At 34.4% G+C, this 21,411-nt stretch overlaps 1 protein-coding gene across 1 annotated transcript in view; it reads right to left on the reverse strand.

Moving 5' to 3' along the window:
• Positions 1-7,735: 7,735 nt before the first annotated feature.
• The window catches only part of PXDN (peroxidasin), a 148,203-nt gene continuing 134,527 nt past the window's right edge, over positions 7,736-21,411 (reverse strand). The window contains exons 20-23 of the mRNA XM_074209572.1: positions 17,431-17,551; positions 16,780-16,912; positions 11,179-11,292; positions 7,736-10,274 (exon numbers count right to left, since the gene is read on the reverse strand). Of these exons, the coding sequence (XP_074065673.1) occupies positions 10,149-10,274; positions 11,179-11,292; positions 16,780-16,912; positions 17,431-17,551 (494 nt within the window). The 3' untranslated portion in view covers positions 7,736-10,148. The remainder of the gene's footprint in view (positions 10,275-11,178; positions 11,293-16,779; positions 16,913-17,430; positions 17,552-21,411) is intronic.

The raw sequence follows: 21,411 nt of genomic DNA on the forward strand, positions 1-21,411 counted from the left end.
ATTCCCTTCTTCTATGCTGATCAGTAACTAGGTTAGTGTATGACTTTGAACTTACAGTCTAGATGAGATAGGGGAACCTAGTCTTTAAAAAAATGAAGTTAAATAGATGCCAAATGTTATGATGGAATGTGAATGTTAACAGGAATGAAATCATTCTTTGGTTAGACATGAGCAAATTATAAGACTTATCTTTAGCTCCCCCTCCTTCAGAACTTTATGAGCCTGCACTACCCATCTCACCTTTGGTTTGGGAAGGAGTTAAAGTTGTCAATGAGAATAATGTGATAAGATCAGGTAGAAACAGAAACTGGGTTTTTTCTCAGATGTACGACCATGGAGAAGTTACCCACCATTGCTCTACTTTAGTTTTTCCCCTTCTGAATGGGAATGACAATAGCTGTGTGGCTGACCTCTCAGAGAGTACTGGAAGAATGAAATTAAGTGACATATTGAAACTTGAACCTTCCAAATTGAGTTGAGAAAAGCAAGGTCCAAGTGATTCTCAATGTTTATGCAATTTAACATGATATAGGAGAGAGATCTCTGGGAGAGAAAGGCCAGTAGATCATGACACTACTCTCTGGAGTGCCTTTCACCGGTGTGTAGTCCCAGAAAAAAACCATGTCATCTCTCAAGTCCCTGATTTCTCCTCATTCAATCTTGACCATCAAATCAAACCTGTCTGGTTTCAACTAGAGAACAAGATATCTCCTAGGAAGAACTCATTACCTCCAAACTCACTGCTATGCTACAAAAACAAACTTTATTTTATGTTGTTATTATTATTATCATTTTGATTGACTCCACCTCCCTCAGCCTGTTCTCCCCTATGTTTGAAGGATTTGCAGCTACTGCCCTGATTGATTTCAACTCCTCAGAACAAGACGTGGCTGTGCTGGGTATCCCCTGGTGTCTCATCCCTCAGCACTTAGCAGATAGCATCTGTCACATAGTAGGCAATTATTGGTTGGATTGGATCTCTTCCTTCAGTAACCTTCTCTCTTGAAGCTGAAAGCCTAAAGTCCAGAGACTCAGGGACTGGAAGAAAGTATGAAAAAGATTGGAAGAAAAATATAGAAGTTTCCTCTCCTCTCCAGCTCCAACCTTACCCTCATGCAAGACCAATACATTGATATCCATCAATAAGGAGAGAGTCATATACCAACAGATTGTGGGACTGAGGTTATATTCAGAGGAAGAAAAGGTCAAAGAAGTAAAATGGTTTACACAACCATCAAGCACCAGAACTGAGATTGGAACCCAAGTGCTGTACTTTCCAATGTGGGCCTCTTTCCACTATATGTTGCTATTTCTTGAACTGCATGAACCCCAACTAATGTTAAAAATAAATACTTGAAAAATTGCTTTTAACTAAAATATTTCTAAATCAAAATCATTTCAGAGCTTAACATATAAGGAATCCTATAGTGAATATATTAAAAACAATAAAATTAAACTCCTGTTATGTTTAAGACTCCTATGGTCAATATTAGGGATACAAGGAGAATAAAATATCAGTTCCTTTCCTTAAGGAGCTGCATTCTAAGGAAGGGGACCTGGAGAAATAGAAGCATGCGGGTTATTATATATCAAGTAGGAAATTAAGGTGAAAAAAGAGAGGTTCAAACAAAGGACTTTAAGAATATTTGAAAAGGAAGAGAACACTTTTAGGTAAGGAAATACTTTCATTAAATGAAGACATCTGATTTATTTGTATTGGAAAACTACATTGTTAATTAACAAGCATTTATTAATCGCTAAATACTAATCACTGATGCTAAGAAGAGGGATACAAAGAAAAGCAAAAATTTATCCCCTAAATTCAAAGAGTTCACATTCTACTGAGGAAGAAAATATGCAAATAACCATGCATGTACACATGAGACATATATGTATACATATAAGATATGTCTATATTGGGGGTAATATCACAGAGAAAAGATCTAAACACTGTAAATAGGATAATAGTAGGAAAGGTGGACTGGTAAAGATCTCCAGCATAAGGTGAACATGAGCTGAGTCTTAAGGGAAGCCAGAAGACTAAGAGGAAGAGATACATTCCAGACTTGGGGACAACTAATGAAAAAAATACAGTCAGGAAATGGAGCATAGTATTCCAGAAACAGCAAAAGGACAGTATGGCTTTTGGCATAGTTGAAAACATATGAGAAGGGTCCACGTGGTGAAGGGTTTAAACCCCAAAGGCCTTTCTCATTTGATCCTGAGAGTAATGTGGAATCACTGGTGTTTATTGAGTAAAGGGTGACATGGTCAAACCTCTGCTTTAAGAAAATCACTTTGGGGGGTGGTTAGGTGGCGTAGTGGATAAAGCACTGGCCTTGGAGTCAGGAGTACCTGGGTTCAAATCCGGTCTCAGACACTTAATAATTACCTAGCTCTGTGGCCTTGGGCAAGCCACTTAACCCATTTGCCTTGCAAAAACCTAAAAAAAATCACTTTGGCAGCTGAATCTAGGATGAGTTGAAGTGGGGAGAGGCTTGCAGCAGTATGATCAACCAGAAGACTACTTAAATAGTTGAGGCATGAAAAAGGTATGATGTAGATGGGAGACATTATGAAAATATAAACAAGATATTTGATAACAGATTAGATATATGAGATTAAGATTGGCAAGACATTTCAAGCATCAGTGAGTGAGAGGATAGTAATGTCCTAAATGGTAAGAGTAAAGTTGGGAAAGGGGAAGGGTATTGGGGAAAAGATATTGAGTTATATATAGGATATAATGAGTTTAAGATTCCCATGGGACATTAACTTCAATATTTCTAAAAGGTAATTGGTAATGTGGGACTGGATTAGAGAAGACAGATGAGCTGGAAATATAAACTGTTCCATAGACTGGCAAAAAAATGAAGCATATCTGTAGTGAAACGTTTAAAAGGAAAGAACAGAATAAAAGGGTCTAAAAAAAGTGGATATCATACTCAGTTGTTCAAAATGAGAGCCTAACATTTAGAATCATAAAAATTTTTATAAGAAAAGTATCTCATAACAGAGGAAATCAAGGTAATTATAGGAAAGTTATCATTAAAAAAATGTATCCCACAATAATCAAAGACAATTCCAAAAGACTTGTGATGCAAATACAATTCATATCCAGAGAAGAAACTGTGGAGGTTAAATGCAGACCAATTTTTAAAAGCTGTCTTAGGTATTTTTTTTTGTTTCTAATATTTTCCATTTCTATTTGATTCTTCTTTCACAGTATGAGTCAAATGGATCTATGTTTAGCATGGTTGTACATGTACTGTCAGGGAGAAGGGGGGAAAGGAAGAGAGGGAGAAAAACGTGAAACTCAAAATCTTGCAAAAATAAAGATTGTTGAAAAGTACCATTGTGTGTAGTTGAAAAAATAAATAAATGAAATACTATTTCTTGCAAAAAAAGAGGGAGAAAGAAAAACCTGCCCAATATGTGGGATAAACTTCTGAAGGGTCCCCCATCCTGAGCTCCCATCTTTGGAAGATGGAGGGAGACAGAGAAAGGGCACTAGATCCTGCCTTTGGATCTGACTTTTAATAACTATCTAGCTCTGGACCATTTGTTTGACCTCTTTGAATTTCTTTTCTCATCTGTAAAATTGAAAAAAAGTTGAAAAAAGTATTCATAAATATTAAAGCATTATAGCAATATAGGTGCATAGAGTTGTCTTGCCTCCCTTGTAGTGCTTCCTCCACACTGCCCTACAGTTAGATGAATACAAAGCAACCAAATTAAATACCAAAAACCCAATGAATTAGTAATGACATCCCCCTTGCTTCTGCCACAACCTTGGAATGCACATCACTTTGTGTTCTGCCATTCTGATGCATTTATCATGAAATATTATGTATGACAGATCTCTTTATTAAATTGCAACCTCCATGAAGTAGGAATAATGTCTTATGTAAACTCTGTATCTCCCCCTAAACACAGGACAGTGTTCTATACACAAAGTAGAACGTTTGTTGAATGAATGAAGTATGTAATTATCTGTCTTATCGAAATCACTAGACTGTAAACTTCAGAACAGGGATTTTGTCTTATTTCAATTTCCCAAAGCACATAGTAAATATACAGTATATGTTTATTGAATGATTGAATGGAAAGATCTCCCTGAACTTGGATATTTATCCTTGGTTGAACTAGCAAATCAGCTACCTTCTTGTCTGAACACAGATTTATTGCCTCATTTTTAAAATTAGGAGCTGGACAAGATTTCTAAGATTCCTTTGCAGTTCTGAAATGTTGTTTCTAAATGGATCATTACCTTTATGAGACTAGACAGCATGATTTGATACTTACTCTCTTTCATAAATCTTTGCTTCCTACTGCTCTAAAGAGTAACAGGGATAATGTTCTAAACTATGCTCTTGAAGTTCAAGGATGGTGAAAACAAGTGGTCCCAAAGTTTGTAAGGAGAGGAAAATAAAATCTAAGAAAGTTTAAAAAATGACAGGTAAGTTTCAATTTAACTTTATTTTTTGCTAAGTCTGTGGCTAAAAAATAAAACTCACATAAGTATTAATTTTTGCTTCTTTTTATACAAGTCTTGGGATCAGATAAATATGAGAATGCCTTTCACTAGTATAGACCACCATTTACTGGTTACAACTATCCTATTCTTTTTAACCTTAGTGATGATTGTCCATGTATTTTCATTAAATCTTCCATTAATTCCTATATGATCCATCTAAGAAGTGAAACAACTTCCTCTCATGTTCATCTTTCAAGTAACAGTGCAACATTCAGGCAATGTAGATGCTGTTTTGAGCCTGCCAGATTATTAATCTACTTCTCTTTATAATCACATACTCTTGATTATGTTTTTGAGGCCACTCTTTCTTGCATATTATTGTAAACGCAATTCTCAAGATCTGATTTAAAGTGAGTTTCATTTATAAACCAGTGAATATTCTGTCTTGAAATCAAGTGTATGTAGCTTATTAAAAATAAATTTTTCAGGGGCGGCTAGGTGTTGCAGTGGATAGAGCACTGGTCCTGGAGTCAGGAGTACCTGAGTTCAAATCCAACCTCACACACTTAAAAATTGCCTAGCTGTGTGGCCTTGGGCAAGCCACTTAACCCCATTGCCTTGCAAAAAAAACCCCTAATAAATAAATAAACAAACAAACCAATCAATAAATGAATGCATAAATAAATAAATAAATAATCAAATGAATGAATGGATGGATGAATAGATGAGCAGATAAATAGATAAATAGATAAACAAATAAATAAATAATTTTTTTCTTCAGGTTTCCATGTTATTACACTCAAAGTATTGGATTGGCTGTCAATTACAAATCCAAAGGCTAAAACTGTTCTTTAGGGAAGAAATGTCATCTAAATTAAGATGATTTTTAAGTTCCTCCTCCCAGTCTGGACCTGGAAAAAATTATAAAAATTATAAAATATGGAAATAGTTTATATTAAAGGGATGGGGAGAAGATAAGTACACTAATAAATAAACTGTTTGTGGGGCTGTGAATCTCAACTATTCATTCTGGAAAACAATTTGGAATATAGGAGAAAAGTTTCTAAACTCTCCATGTACTGTGATTTAATGATCCAGATCTTGGGCATATACTCCAAAGGGATATTTTTTAAAAAAGGAAGAAGTATTCCACATATTATTTAATATTAGCATTTCTGTTTTTCAAGGTTGCAAAAAAAGGAAACAAAGGAAGTGCTCATTAATTGGGAAATGACTGAACAAGTTATGATATATGAATATATTAGTGGAATATTATTAAAAAGAAGCAATTTTGAGAAACATGGGAAGATTTATATTATATAAAATGAAATAAAAATAAGTTCAATCAAAACAACAAAATGCACAATGACTATAATAATGTAAACAAAAGTGATAACAGAAGGAAGCTTAACTACAACTAATGGCAATGATCAGCCTTAGTCCCATAGAAGAGATGATGCTCCTATTGGAAGAGGTAGATACTACTGGAATGGAATGGTAGTGTACATTCCATCAGACTACATAACTGTGTTGGTTGGTTTTATTTTAATATTTTTATTATGATGGACAATTATAGTGGGAGGGAGGGTGAATCAGGAAATGCCTAAAGGTAAAAGACTAAAAGCAATAATAATTTTTAAAAAGCACAGACATGCATTTAGTTTTTAGACAAGGCTTTTCTAGATCTGCCAGGTTCACCAAATATAGAGGGGTCTTTGGAACATGTACAGATTTGTCTCTGCATCTCTTGCCATGTACATAGGTATAGACTTCTTTAACTGAGGCACTTTGATGATCACAATTCACCCACAGCACAAGTACTGTGAACTGGACTGGTGAGATTGGGAAGGACTACATTTCTCTGTTCCTTCTTTTACTCCAGTTCTTAGAAATGGGCCTGGGACTATGTGTTTCTGTTCTATTGGTGCCAGTAGTGATCCCCATTGGACCTGGGAGTTTGAGATACAGAAACTTTGGAGCTAGGATTCCAGGTGAGATAGTACAACTGATCAGTCTACAGGAAGCTTTGTTCAGAAAAACCAGAGTGTCTGAGACTCAAACCCAAGGTGGGCTTTGAATTTATAACTGGGATTGTGTTTAATAGGAACTAAGATAAGTTAAAAATATGATCTGCTTTTCTTCCCCAGAGAATGAAGTGGTGAAATGAAAGTGGCAGGGAGCTGGGTGATGGGGCTGATAACTATGTCCTCTACATTTGAGGGGAATACATATATGATGACATTGTTTAAAGGAAATATAACATTATAAAAACTAATCTGACTGTTAAATGGTCAAATAGAACTGAGATAGATATCCCATCCTCCCCTTGCTTAGGGGAACAACATCTGTAGAGGATGGAGTCATTTGCAGAGACTCCTAGACAAACCTCCTCCCAATCCCCTTAAGGCTACTGAAGAACCCTAAGAAAGCAGTCAAATGTAATATATATCTTCAAATGATAGGGGTCAAGGAGGTCCATATTACATACTTATTAGTAATAAGCAAAAGTGTGCCATAAGAAAGTTTGTCTTCACTATTGCTTGACTCCTTTCCTTGAACTTTGACTGGATATGTCACACTTTTGCTTGTTTCCAGTATAAGAATCTTCAAGGTCTTTCCCCAAGTTAGTTATTTACATTTCAATCTACAATGAGAGAAAATTTGATCTAAAGTTAAAGGAATAGGAAGTAGGGGGGATTTATACGTATGTGTTGGGGGGACACACCCTACCCCTCTGAATATCCCACCTGCTCTTCAGTCCCTTAAGTCAGCAACTGTTTAAATTCAGTGAAATGTTTTGCTACTAGAATCACTTAAATAGTAGAACTGGAAAGATTTTTGGAAACCAAATCCTTTACCAAGGCACCCTTTAGCATTAATTTTTCAATATGTGGCCAAGGGACCATCAGGTATCCCCAAACCCTTTCAGGAAGTTACTGAGGTAAAAACTGTTTTCATAATAATACTAGAATTTTTAAATTTTGAATATAGTAAATATCAATTAATCTATAATATATGAACAAAATGTATCTGTGAAGATAAACAATAGTTTTTATTATTTTTAAAGAGTATTAAAACCAAAAGTATAAGAACTTCTGGCCTAAAGGAAAGTGAATATTTTGAATATATATGTTTACCAGATAAAAGTTACTATCTATGACTCTCCATATCCCATCTCCAGTCCAATTGTGATAAAAATGGAGAATAAAGAATGCCTTTTTATTATAAGATTGAATGAAAGAGAAATCAAGGCTCCACTTGAAAATGTGGCCCATTTATTTGAAACTGGGAAGCATCATTACACAGTGCAAACACTTCTTTGGTAAATGTATTGGTTACATTGAACATAACAAGGGTTTTCTGCCCTTGATAACAGAAATGTAAATAAATATGTACAGTTCGCAACATATTAAAGCAATATTCTGACAGTGGTTACTTAGAAAAATTCATCCAGGCACTAACCACTGTCTTCAAAAAAGTAATAAACTGGTGATCCAGCAGACATTTCGATGGAAATTACCAAATGTTATTGCAAGGCACAGCTCAAATATTCCATGAATTTTCAGTTCACTGACAATGCATTCATTTTGACAGATGCCAAAGTCAGGCTCTCCAGCATGTTGTTTTTTTAATTCCTAACCCCCTTTTATATTATCTAAGTCACACACACCACAAATACCTCTCCAACAAGAAGCTATTAAGACATGGCAACACTTCCACAAGAGTGGAAAAATCATTACTATAGTTTCTATACCTGAGCATTTTAAAACTACCCTAAAACTCTGAGGTTAAGAGAAACATTTAACTTTTCCTCCCATTTCAAATACCTTCACCAGAGAATTTGAAACAGGTCCTGTGTCCCATAAAATTCAAAGAGACTTAATGAAATCCTTTAATAGTATTCAGAGAAGATGAAGTCAACCAACCTCAGTGCATGAAATCAATGTGAAGCTTCCTAACACTGGACTATCAAATGTAGCCCATCACAAATGTGTCACAGCTTAGCATGCAAAGCCATGTTCTTCTAACAAAGGACACTTATACACCAAGGCTGTTCCCTGACTCTCATTTGAATGATGCTGATTATATCACTTATTTATAAAAGGCATATCATCCCAAGACTTAGTCAATCAATGTACCATACATGAGAAAGCCTTTTCTCATAATCTGGGCAGAATTACTTTTACTTCGGCCATTTAGTTTGGCCTACCCTGCAAAGTGATGATCTTAGGTGCTTTCACAGAAAACAACTGTGCAGTTTTCATACCTATTTCCATTATTTTATATTCAGAGAACATAGGGGTTGGACTGGGACAGGGTAGGAAGAGAGGGATGGGTGGCACAAATATAGCCCAAGTTTAAAACCAAGGAAAATAAAAAAGCTCACATGAGGTACAAGAGTTGCCTTTCATTGAAATGCATGATGGCAAATACTCAGAACAGGAATATTAAAAGAAGATGGACTCTTGCATAATGGAGTGAGGTTATCTGCCCGTCTAATACTTATATGTGGACAGCGAACTATTTAATGTAAAAAAAAAGTTCAAATAAAAAACACGCAAATGAGGTATAGGGATGACCACACATGCACAGCATACCTGAAAACTAATAAATTCTCAACATTCAAATATCTAATCAGAAAAGCTAGAAATAAAAAGTTGGGGCTATTACTGACCTTTTACCCCCAATAAATGACACTACAACTAAGAATAGTGGCTAACTATTGGAAGTTTTTGGTAGTACATCCAATAATTAATAGGTATCCTCATATACTAAATGGTATGAAATACAATTTTCACATTGTCTTAAAAACACATTTTTGTGGAAGCAGGTCAGAAATACAAACCAGCTATTTTTAAATATGAGATCATATATTCATTACAATCATGCTTAGGAACAGACAAAAAGGGAAAGTGGTAGGAATTTACACACATTTTGAGGAAATGTAGTGTTTGTTTTTAAGATTAAATGCTATTGACCTATGAAATATCTCTTATATGGCTAACAAAAACTGGGGGAATACAAATCATTTTGGGGGGTTCATTGGAGGGAAGGATTAAAAAAACCATGTTTCACTGCTAATACACTCAAAAAGATGCTTCTCAGCTTGCCAAGTTCTTTTGTAAATGTTGCTTGAAACTTCATATTCATTTCATTGAGCTTCTTTCCATATTCTTCTATGTTATTCACCTCCATCTGATCCTCATGGACGCTTGCTCTCTCTGGGCTGTTCTGCATTAAGACTGAGAATTCAACTGAGCACAAGATCATCTTTATATACTGCTCAGAGGCACCAATGGGCTAAGTTTAAATTATAACAACATCACAGTAAATCATTAAGGAAACCTCATTTGCCTGACTGTGCAATTTCAGAGTAGCACCAATTTTTAATTTAATACAAAAGATAAACCTGAGAAGCCTAAGAGAGGTTATACAACCATTCATCTACTTTCTTTTCCATTCATTTGTATCAGGGGGGTGCCTGTCTCTTGGGGAAACTAAAAGAATGCAAACAGCATTCAATTCTTTAACAGCATCAGTTTGATGTTGTGAAATGTCTCCATTCTGGATGGTTTTGTAAAAGCCTGTAGTTACCTGTATTGGTCACCTGATCTCAAGGTGACTTAGCAGAGAATCCCACCCCAGCCCTACCCCCAACATATACAGGCAACTATGGCTTCTTTTGCTTGTTAACAGTGTTTTTTAAGCACACAGGACAGCACTCTCCTTTGATCTTCTTGGGTGTAGGACAATCTATCGGCTGACAAGTTTCAACAAAGCAAGTGATCTGCCCGTCCTGTGGGGAAAAGATTCTGTTACTTTTTTTTCTAAAACACTGACCCTAAAAAAAAACCCTCCTCCCTACAGATCACTCTTCATAGATACTCTTTTAGGGGATTTATCCAATTCAATATTTTAGCTCTTCATATACATAAACAAATTATATATCCTTTGTGATTTTTCACTTAAAGAAGGTCTTGCTCCTCAGGTTTAGGTTGATTTAAATAAATAGTGTCAAAGTGAGATAGAAATAAATGATATTGAAATAGTTTCCAAATGTAATGTTATCTATGTTTTATTGTATTAGTAGATATAATTTGAAGAATATATAGAGACAGACATGGATATAAGGAAAAACTTTCTAAAATTAGAGTCATTCACAAATAAAATGTTCAGTTTTAGTTAGTATTGGTTCTCTATTACTAGAAGTCTTTAAGAAAATCTGAATGATAACTTCTTGGAAGTATTGCTGAAGGGATCTCAGGGAATTCTATTAATGGTTGGACCTGATATATATTAAAGTTCTTTCCTATTGAAAGATTCTGTGATAGCATTCACTAATCTCGCAATCTGAAACTAATTAGTAACACAAGGTTAAATACTCCCAAGCCCCTAAATGGATATCTATTTTAAGTGTAAAGTAAAGGAAAAAAATCATCAATCAAATGTCTTAAGACTCCCCAGTTGTACAACACCTCCATGGAGGTTTTCATTATTTCCACCCCTCCCCCATCATCAAAGTGTTCAGAGGGTTTCCCTGCCTTGGGTGGCCTCTTCCCCTACAACAATTGTTCTGTACCCAGGAAAGAAACTGGAATTTTTTCTAACTGTGACCTACTATAGATAGAGAAAGCAGGTAGATCAGAAGTGCCAAGGAGAAGATGACTAAAATTGAGTAAAAATTCTTCTCACATACTCACTTTGCATTCACATATAGTACATGAATCTCTTTTCCATTTTTCATTGCTTGAATATGATTTACCCTTATCATCAGTGCATTCAGTTTTACTGAGGCGTGATTCAAGTTTCTTTATCTGTAGGAAAGATTGAGGTTTAATTAATCACTTCTGAACAGTTTTGCCCATGTACTAATATATTTCTCACCTCACTTGTAATTCCTTCCTCATCTCCCCAATTTATGAAAATTGATCCTATGATTGACCTTTGTGATTGACCATCACAAAGAATTCTTAGGAATGTTCAAGCAAGTCAAGAGGATGGAAAACAGGAATTCATGACTCCATTGCCATACTATTTCCTTACTTAACAACAAAAATAAATGTACTCCATAATCTGGTAATGAGGTACTTGAAAAAACCTGAAAAGCTAAAAATCAAAAACTATTCTAAAAGGATCATGGAATATATTTTTGCCCATATAGTGATAAATGAAAACTTCACTTATATTGTCAAACAGCTAAGTGTGGGCACTCTAGAGACAACCCTGCTTATAAATATTTTCAACTATATTTGTACATTTAAAAAGATTATCTTATATAGAAATATTCCTCTTAATTTCTTATTTGGAAAAAATAAAAGGATATGAATGGCATGCATTTGATTTTAATTCAATCTTTCTTTGTTACACTTGGCTACTTCTAAACCTTTCTCAATTAATGAAACTATTTAAATATTCCAAATCTCTTTGTAAAGGTAGATAACTAACATGAAATATATCATTCTCAGGCTAATTGTTCCTTGAAGGGAGGAATTAAACCATTCATAAATTAGAATTCTATCCATATTATATTGCCAACTTCAATAGTTAAAGGAACTTGAATTACAGTCTGGCTTCTCCCTTTAAAATTGCCCCTTAGAGGGGTGGCTAGGTGGCGCAGTGGATGGAGCACCAGTCCTGGAGTAAGGAGTAACTGAGTTCAAATCTGGCCTCAGACACTTAATAATTACCTAGCTGTGTGGCCTTGGGCAAGCCACTTAACCCCATTGCCTTGCAAAAACTAAAAAAATTAAAAAATAAAATAAAATTGCCCCTTCAAGATTAGTTCAATGAAAAACTATACATATAATACAGCATAGTGATAACAAAAATTAAAACTATATCACATCAATAGATACTTTTTTAAAAAGCTCTTAATATAATATGAAATCCATTTCTGTTAAAAAGATTTTTCAATTTCATCTTTTCAGATGACACACAGGAATTATAGGAACACAGTAACAAAATACTTTTTATAGAAATAAAGTCAAATTAAACAATTAGAGAAATAGTAATTACCCATGGGCAAGTTAAGCCAATATAATAAAAATGATAACACTAGCTAAATTAATTTAGTTATTCAGTATCATAACAAACTGCCAAAATATTTGTTTATAAAGCTATGAAAAATAAAAACAAAACAAAGGTCAAGAATATCAAGTGCATAAATGAAAACCTTCAGTATCAGATTTCAAACTGTATTACAAAACAGTAATGAAAACAATCTGGTTCTAGGTAAGAAATAGAGAATGGAGTAGTGAAATAGAACAAGTAGATAATATATAGAAGCAAAAAGATCATACTAATCTTGTGTTTGAAAAATCAAAAGATTCAGCCTTTTGGGACAAGAAAGCAGTCTGGCAGAAACTAGGCATAGATCAACACCTCACACTGTATATCAAGATAAGTTCAAGGTGAAGATATCAAAGGTGACATCATAATTATATTATGAAAAAAAATTTCTGTCAGAATTATGGACAAGGAAAAGATTCAACCAGGAGCCAAGATAGTAGCAAAGAACTAAATGGAAGATAGATTGTATTAAGAAGAAATTTGAGGCAAGGAGATCAATTATCAAGCTCTTGAAATAGTCCAGTTAAGGGGTGATAGGACTTGAAATATAGATTGTGTGAACGATGAAGGCATTTATGAGATAGTTTTGTGAAGATGAAGGGATGTCATTCCTAAAGACAAGATTTGGCAACAAATTAAAAGTGTGGGGTGAATGAGAATGAAGGATAGAAAATGGCACTAAAAATACAAACCTGGATACCAGGATAGTATCTTCCATTGTAAAAAAGTTCAGAACAGGGAAATAGTTTTGGAGGGGACAGATAATGAATTCTGTTTTAGATATGTTGAATCTGAGACACCTATGGGATAGCTAATTTGGAATATTCCATAGATAGTTACTAAGTAATGGCAACAGACACATTAAGGACAGATATATAAATCTGAGAATTATCTTCAGAGAGATGATAATTGAACCCATGGAACATGATGTGAAAGCCACATGAGATATTTTTACAGGAAAATAGAAGTCACAGAGATTTAAGATGTTACTCTAGAATTCATGGGTTGGACATGAAGTTAGGAGATTGAGAAGGAGCATTGAAACAAGCAGCAAGAGTGCCAATACAGAGGAGTGTTATGAAATCTAAGAAGAAAGTCACCAATAGTGTCTACTGTTGCAGAGAAGTCATTAAGAATGAAGATTGAGAACTAGATTTGACAATTAATTAAATCAAATAATTAAATTTTTTAATGATCACTTGATCACTGATAACTTTTGAGAGGGCAATATCAGTTTATTGATTATGTCAAAAGTCAAGGCTTAGAAGAGAATAGAAGGACTAGAGCTTATCTGATAAGGGTGGGGGAATTGAGGAGAAACAGGTATGTTTATTGGTAGCTGGAGAAGGATTGAAGATTAGAAAAAGAATGGTGATGATAATAAGACAATTTGCTGGAGAAGAAGGGAGAGTATATAATCAAGGGAACATGGCCAAAAGCTGGCCTTAGCAAAAAGAAAGATCACATGAGGTTACAAGAGATTAAACTAAAGGAGAAAATATAGGAGAAAGAAGCCTGTGTGATAAGAGATGAAATGAGAAGAGGGAGCTCTAATCAAATGGTTTAATTTTTTTCAATGAGTTTAAAAAGTAAGCTTTTCAACTAACAGGGTAAGGAGAGAGGGAAGAAAAGAGGGAAGATGAGATTTGGAACAGTTGCCATGGTGTGTGGGTCTGAGAATTGATTAGGGAAGAGAAATAATTCCTTGCTACAGTGGGGGCCTAGTTGAAATCAGATAATATAAAAGTGTAGAGAACCTAATTAGTATGGTTTCATGATGTCTTCAACTCAGCAGCATGTGAATAAGATTAAAAGAATCTCCTTGAAATATTTGGGAGAAGTCTGAAGCCTTGAGAATATGCATTGACATAGTTGGATAAAAGCTACGAATGAAAATATTCAAGCTACCAAATGAACTAGAGAAAAACATGTGCTTTGGTATTGGGTTCTTTTGTAATAGGACATAGGGTAAGAAATTTAAAAGCAGAAAATCATGTACAGTTGATCTGGTGCATAAATAGGACATGATAGGAAAAACAGGAGATGTTGTGGCTTAAAAAAAAATAAAATTATCATCCTTTGGTTCCCAAACAACATAATTGCTATCTGTGACCAATTCTTTCCTATCTTGGAAAGTCATTTATCTTATATGAACTCTCTATATTCTAAAAAGCAATACCTATGGTGGCAAAGGATTGGAAACTAAGAAGATGGGAGAATGGCTGATGAATGTAATTGTGCTGTAAGAAATAACAAATTGGAAGTTTTAAATAAATCTGGGAAGACGGATAATGAACTGACGCAGAGTGAAGACAGGCGAACTAGAAGAACCATTTAAACAGTAACAACAATATTGCAAAGACAAAAAAACCACTAAAAGACTTAAAAATTCTGATCAACACAATGATCAAACTTTTTTGGATTGAGACAAACTTTAAAAAATGGCCAAAGCAGGGATTGCAATATTTTTACTAATGTATATTTGTTATAAATTTTTTTTCCTGGGAGGTAGAAAATAGACTTTTGTTCTTTCAAAACTTTTAATTTAAAAAAAATGTTTTTAATGAAGATACATTAGTTTTCATTAGCAAATGAAAATATTTTTTGCCTTTTACAAAATTACTTTGTCATCTATCTTGTATCTGTTTCATATTAAAAATATGATATTTAATACAAACAAAGTTATTCAGAAGAAAATGGAAACATTTAGATCAGAGGTTCTTTATTTAATTTTTTTAACTATATTTCAACATAACTGGATCTCTTTCTAAACATATCTCTTTTATTCCTTGCATTTAAATACATTACTCAGAGAAAGAGTACAAGAGTTTCAACAGAATGTCAAGGAGGTCCATGACTGTCTCCCAAAATGTTTAAGATTCCCTGATTTGGAGCAAAGAAGTTTAGTTCTTTCCATATTTCTCAAAACCTGTCCATATGTAAGTTCTCTCATTACTTCTACCTTTCAGGAAGCAATATAGTAAAATTCATTCCTCAGAAAAGGCACCCCACATGTATTTTTTTTTCAGGCAGTTCATGAAGAAAAATAATTTATCAAAAAAGAAGAAGAGCTAAAATGAGAAGGGCTGATATGGGGACTTGAACTGTGAATATATATATATATATATATATATATATATATATATATATATATATATGTATATATATATGCCACTTACATCTGTACATGGATATGCAAATATGTGTTCACATAAAACTGATTTTCACAATGATTTAGTAATTACTTAAGAGAGTAAACATTACATGCCAAAATTTTCCAAGTTAAATTACCTTTAAAATGTTCAAATTCAGGGGAAATTATTGCCAATCTATCCAATTTGTAGAACAATTTACAAAATGCTTTATGTGTACTCTCTTTATTTCAATATTATAATCCTCATTCCAAACAGAAGCATCCATATCACAGAAGTGATCCCAAAATCTCATCAGACATGTTGATGATGTTTTTCTTTCATTCTTGAAGAAGACTACAACATAAGGGAGGTGATGCCATGACAAGTACATGAATTGGATTTGAGTGAGATGTTGCTGTGCTAAGTCACCAGTCTCACTTTCTCCTCCAGAGTCATCTGGGTCCAGTGACCATATTTAAATCAGGATGACTGGAGATGGCCCTGGATGCAAGGCAATCCGGGTTAAATGACTTGCCCAAGGTCACAAAGCTAGTGAGAACCAAGTGTCTGAGGCTGGATTCAAACTTCCATCTTCCTCAGTCCAATGGGGTCAGTGTTCTAGCCACTGTGCCATTTAGTTCCCTTATTAGACATATAGAATACCTTTGTGTATGGCTCTCAGTTCTTGTACAACTTTGATAATAACTCTATGGTTGGTAACACAGCAAAAAAAAACACCCTCATTTTCAGCTCTTAGGAATTCCTTTATGATCTCTCATCTATATATTGACTTATCTGCACCTGATTAGGTTGTAGAAACAATAAGAACCAAAAGTAACCTGATGTTATAGGTAAAACTTAAAAAAAACCAACAAAGCAATAAAAAAAAAATAACAGCTATGACATGCTCTGCACCACTGAGTTTCAATAACTATAGCATAACTTTGGGAGTAATGGGTATTTGGTACAATTTGTGACTTAAGAAAAGTGCAGGGATATAGAGATATACATTTTTATATGGGTTGCTTTAAAAAGAGCCTAATACAATGAAAATGACAACTGTAGAACTTAGTGAGGTAGTTGTCTCTTTCCAGTTACCTGTTTTCTGAGGCCTGTAATAGTCTTTTGCATTTCCAGAACAAATTCTTTGAAGTCAATTGTTGCTGGTACATTCATGTGTTCATCAGAGGAAGAAGTGAAGTTACTGAAAGGTTTACTGTGCTTTACACTACTGCAGGAAGGACAAAGAAAAAAATCAAATACAACATTAATATTTATTCCCAATTATGTCATTTTGAGAAAAGACAACAATACATTCCCCTCAAAGTAAAAAAAATACAAATAAAATAAAAATAAATTGGGGAGGGGAAATCAGAGAAACAAATTTTGTCTACAGCTAAGTCCCTTGGAAGCAGACCATATGCCCCTTGAAAATACAAAAGATGAAAATCAAACTGTCATGGCTAAATTGGAAGGCTGTAAACTTGTGTTTCCTCTAATTCAGTCTAATTTCCCTAGCTTAACCTAGCCTATTTAGACTTATCTCTCCCCATTTGATCCTCATCTTTCCCCAGTTAAAAGAAATTTGGAAGATAAAAGTAGATCCATAAGCTCTTCTAGCCCCCTACCTCCATCATGACCACCATTCCTTTCATGGTCAGTAAGGTGTAATTCAGTGGTTAGGACCATTACAACACATGCCATGAATGCAAGACATCTGCTGTTCAAAGAATTCTTATTCAAATATACCTTAGTAGTTTTCTTGCTTTGGTTCTCTTTGAAGGATTGTCTTCCTGATAGCTGAATTCAAGAGAACGTTTTCCTCTGAAGTGATATGAAAATACATTAAACTGCCCTCTAGTCCTACAATCTAAAATTATAGACAAAAGAAATATTAGTTACTGACAACTCTAGTTTTATATTTCAATAGAAACATAACACTTGTTTCAAATATAACCCACTAATCTTGAAGATTATGATTACTACTGCCAATACCACTGCAGAAATTCTTAGTAACTTGGCATCTACTGCTCTCTAAAGTAGCTCACTTGTTACATGAAAAAAAAGGCTAGGTAAAACATTGCTTTACAGGAAGAACAATCTAAAAGTCATGCCTGTGAGCAACCTCTAAAATGACAAAACAAGTGACAAAACAGTAATAACTTTGCCACTTCATATATAAGGTAATCATGATACTACTATTAAATGATATTCAAAACAACCGTAGAAAGGATTTTCATGTATGTCAGACAGATAGACTTAATCATGCTATTTGGAGTCTGAGGAGCTATGTTCAAATGTAGTTCTACTATTTATTATTAATACTTACTGAGCAAGTCACTCCCCTCTTTTGCATCTCAGTTTCTTCATTTATAAAACAAAAGAATAAGGAAAAAATGATCTGTAAAGTCTCTTCCAGCTCTAAATCCTATGATTCCATTTTTAAAAATAAAACCTATTATTTCACTATTAAAGAATTAAATTGATGAGAAAATTAGTTATGTCAATTATTAATCTTAAAAAGTTGCCCAAGAGAATGAAAAGTAAACTGACTCAGACACAGTCACAGCCTGAACAGTCTGCAAGCATCAAAGGCAGGTCCTAAATCCAAATCTTTCTGAGGTCTGCTCCCTCTCTCTCCTAAATCACAATGCTTCACCCTATAAGTTTTTGAGTTATAAATGCTTACTGAAGATTTTAAAGACAGAATATGTTTCAGGAAAAAATACTTTTTACATTTCTATAGACCTTATTCATTTAGAATCATCCAGTCCCAGCAGTCACAACCAAAAGTTATAGATGCTGGGGGAGCCTACTCAATAGGCCCTGAAAAAATTACTCAGAATCCCTACTTACTAATTACTAAATACTAAACTTTGATATAACAACTATAAGAGGTCTAGAAAGAATATAAGCATCTGAAAGCTCCCCTGAATTTTACTAGATATTTACTAGAAGGCAAAAATGAAAAAAAAAAGTAGGAAAAAAACAAAACCCTGAAATTATCAAGTGTCTGAGACCAAATTTGAACCCAGGTACTCCTAACTCCAGGGCTGGTGCTTTATCCACTGCACCACCTAGCCGCCCCTCCTGTATAGTTTTAGAATAATCATCTAACCCCTTTGAGTATTTGAGCATTTATAAAATAAAAGAGTTGGAATAAATATCTCTAAGGTCTCTACCAGCTCTAAATTTATGATCCTACTGCATAACATTTGGGATATATTGAAAGCAATTTTGAAGATGAAACATACCAAATGCTAAGAAAAGGCATTTCCCTTGTAAACTATGCCTTAAAAGTCTTTGATGGAGGAAAAAGATACATGATTTTAGTAAGGAAAATTCAGACCCATGAAGCTAAAATTTCTTGAGCTAGTCTGTGGACATTTTTTTAAGTTAAAATTAAAATGCCCAAAGCATATTAATTGTCCTTTTAACTTCATATATATGGGATGTTCCGCAAAGAATGATGTAACCCAGAATAGCTGCCTCATGTTCTGAGAATGAGAAGAAATATGACCCAACTATTTTAGAGATAGTGAAGTTTCTCAAACAAATTAACTGACAGGTTCCTTAGAAGATAATGGAATGTGAAGACTGACCTCCAAAGATTAAGTCTTTCAAAGGAAACTTCTGACCAAGAGAACAGAAAATCTGGCTGAGTTGCTTCTTAGGCAGCTAAAGGCAATCTGGTTTAGTTATCAAAAAATGAAAAGGTCTTTTGTGTCTGGACTAGGGGAAAAGTCTTGGCTTTTCCCAAAGACAACAACTTTCTTCAAATATAAGAACTTGCCCTCTTGACATTCTGGTGGAAAAGTATTTTGAGTAGAAAAATGCAGAGGGAATATAAAAAACAGATACAACTTTTCAACAACTGGAATAAGCAGAATATAAAGTTTTAACTTAAAGGAAAACCAGGTCTCCACTGAGAACAAATACTTCTTAATTGTATTTTTCCAACATTTGTACTGTAATAATACCAATGAAAAGAACTCTAAACCAAAGCTGAATATTAGGTAATTTTAATAACTGATCTTAGCACAGGAGAAGATAAGAATATAATTCTTTTTCGTTCTGCATAAGGAAATGTTCCTCTTTAATGAGGAACAAACACAAAATAACAAAAAAATAGAAATTTTTAAAAACGGAAATAGATTTCCCTCTTTTCCTTAGATAAGGTAGAGAATGATGCTTTTGCATTAAATTGTTCCATTTAACTTTTTTAAATTTGTTACAAGGGACATTAAATAGATTGGAGATGGTAGTAGGTAAGGATATCAAAAAATAACTGTGCCAGAAAAACAAAAGGAACAAATGAAGTTAAAAACTCAAAAGAAATTAATCAAAATTTTTTATGAAAAAGCATCCATTTGAAAGAAGGGGAAGTTAGATGGTGCAGTGGATAAAGCACCAACCTAGAGAACATAAATCCAGCCTCAGAAGACTGACACTTACTAAATGTGATCCTGGACAAATCATTTAATCTCAATTACTTTACCCCTCCCCACCAAAAAGTAGTTGGTAAAGAAAGAATATATAAGACACTCAATTTAAATATAAGCCATAGTCCATCAAAGTCCATGTTTTAATCAACTTATCAGGTAATTAGTATCCTGCCTAGTACCACTACGGGAATGAGTATGTACATATATATATATATATATATATATATATATATATATATATACACACACACATATATATACTCACATATATATATGTATGTGTGAATGTCTACATGAACACAGATAACATTCTCATTTAAGTGGTTAGCAAAACAATTTTTACACAATTCAAAATTGCCCTGGTGTGAGGAAGAAAAGGAGAGAGACAGAAGAGTCATGCCCACTTATGGAAGAAGGGGGCCAGAATACATTTCAAGGATATGTGGGGGCCAAGGACAAAGAAGTCAGAAATGGAGGAGGAAGTGGAGGTGGAGAGAACAGGGCAAAGGTTTCTTCTCTCAACACTCAGGTATCAAGCCAAGCCTTTGATCTCTGTAGCAGTTCTGCTTTCACTTGAAAGAGGCTATTTTTAAAATTTGTTTTGTTTTTGTTTTTATCTTTTTTATTTTGGTGGTAGGGTGGGAGATCATGGAGCACTTAGCTGAGGGGATAGAAGCAGACAGAGAGAGAGACAGAGAGACTCAGAGAGAGAGAGAGAGAGAGAGAGAGAGAGAGAGAGAGAGAGAGAGAGAGAAGACAGAGGAGACAGACAGGGAAAGAGACAGAGAAACAAAGACAGACAGAGAGAGAAAGAGAGTCAATGTGGTAGTTTTTTAAATGCAAATTTCTTTTGAAATTCTTTACATAAAGTTGAATTTAAATAATTTAAATTTATGTAAAGCAAGAACTGTCTTGTTATAGAGACTGATAAATAAAATTTAGAGACAGAGACAGGGCTGACAGAGATACAGAGAGACACAGAGACAGAGAGAAACAGAGAGACCAAAAGACAAAGAATTGATTAAAGAATTAGCCTCAGAATGAGGTAGACCTGGGTTCAAGTTCTGCCTCTGTCACACTCTGGCTTATGATCCAGGGCAAATCAAATAGCCAAGTACCTTAAGCACCAGAAAGGTTGGTGTTCACTAACAGAGATTTATCCACTAGGAGCTCTCTATTCCAGTAAAATCACAGGCTCAGTCAAACAAAGAAACATATGCATAGTCCATTGGGGTGAATGCTGGATTAGGAGTCAGGCAAACAGGACCCCATCCAGGTCAAGCAG

This window comes from Macrotis lagotis, chromosome 1 (assembly GCF_037893015.1).
Source record: "Macrotis lagotis isolate mMagLag1 chromosome 1, bilby.v1.9.chrom.fasta, whole genome shotgun sequence".
Taxonomy (NCBI): domain Eukaryota; kingdom Metazoa; phylum Chordata; class Mammalia; order Peramelemorphia; family Peramelidae; genus Macrotis; species Macrotis lagotis.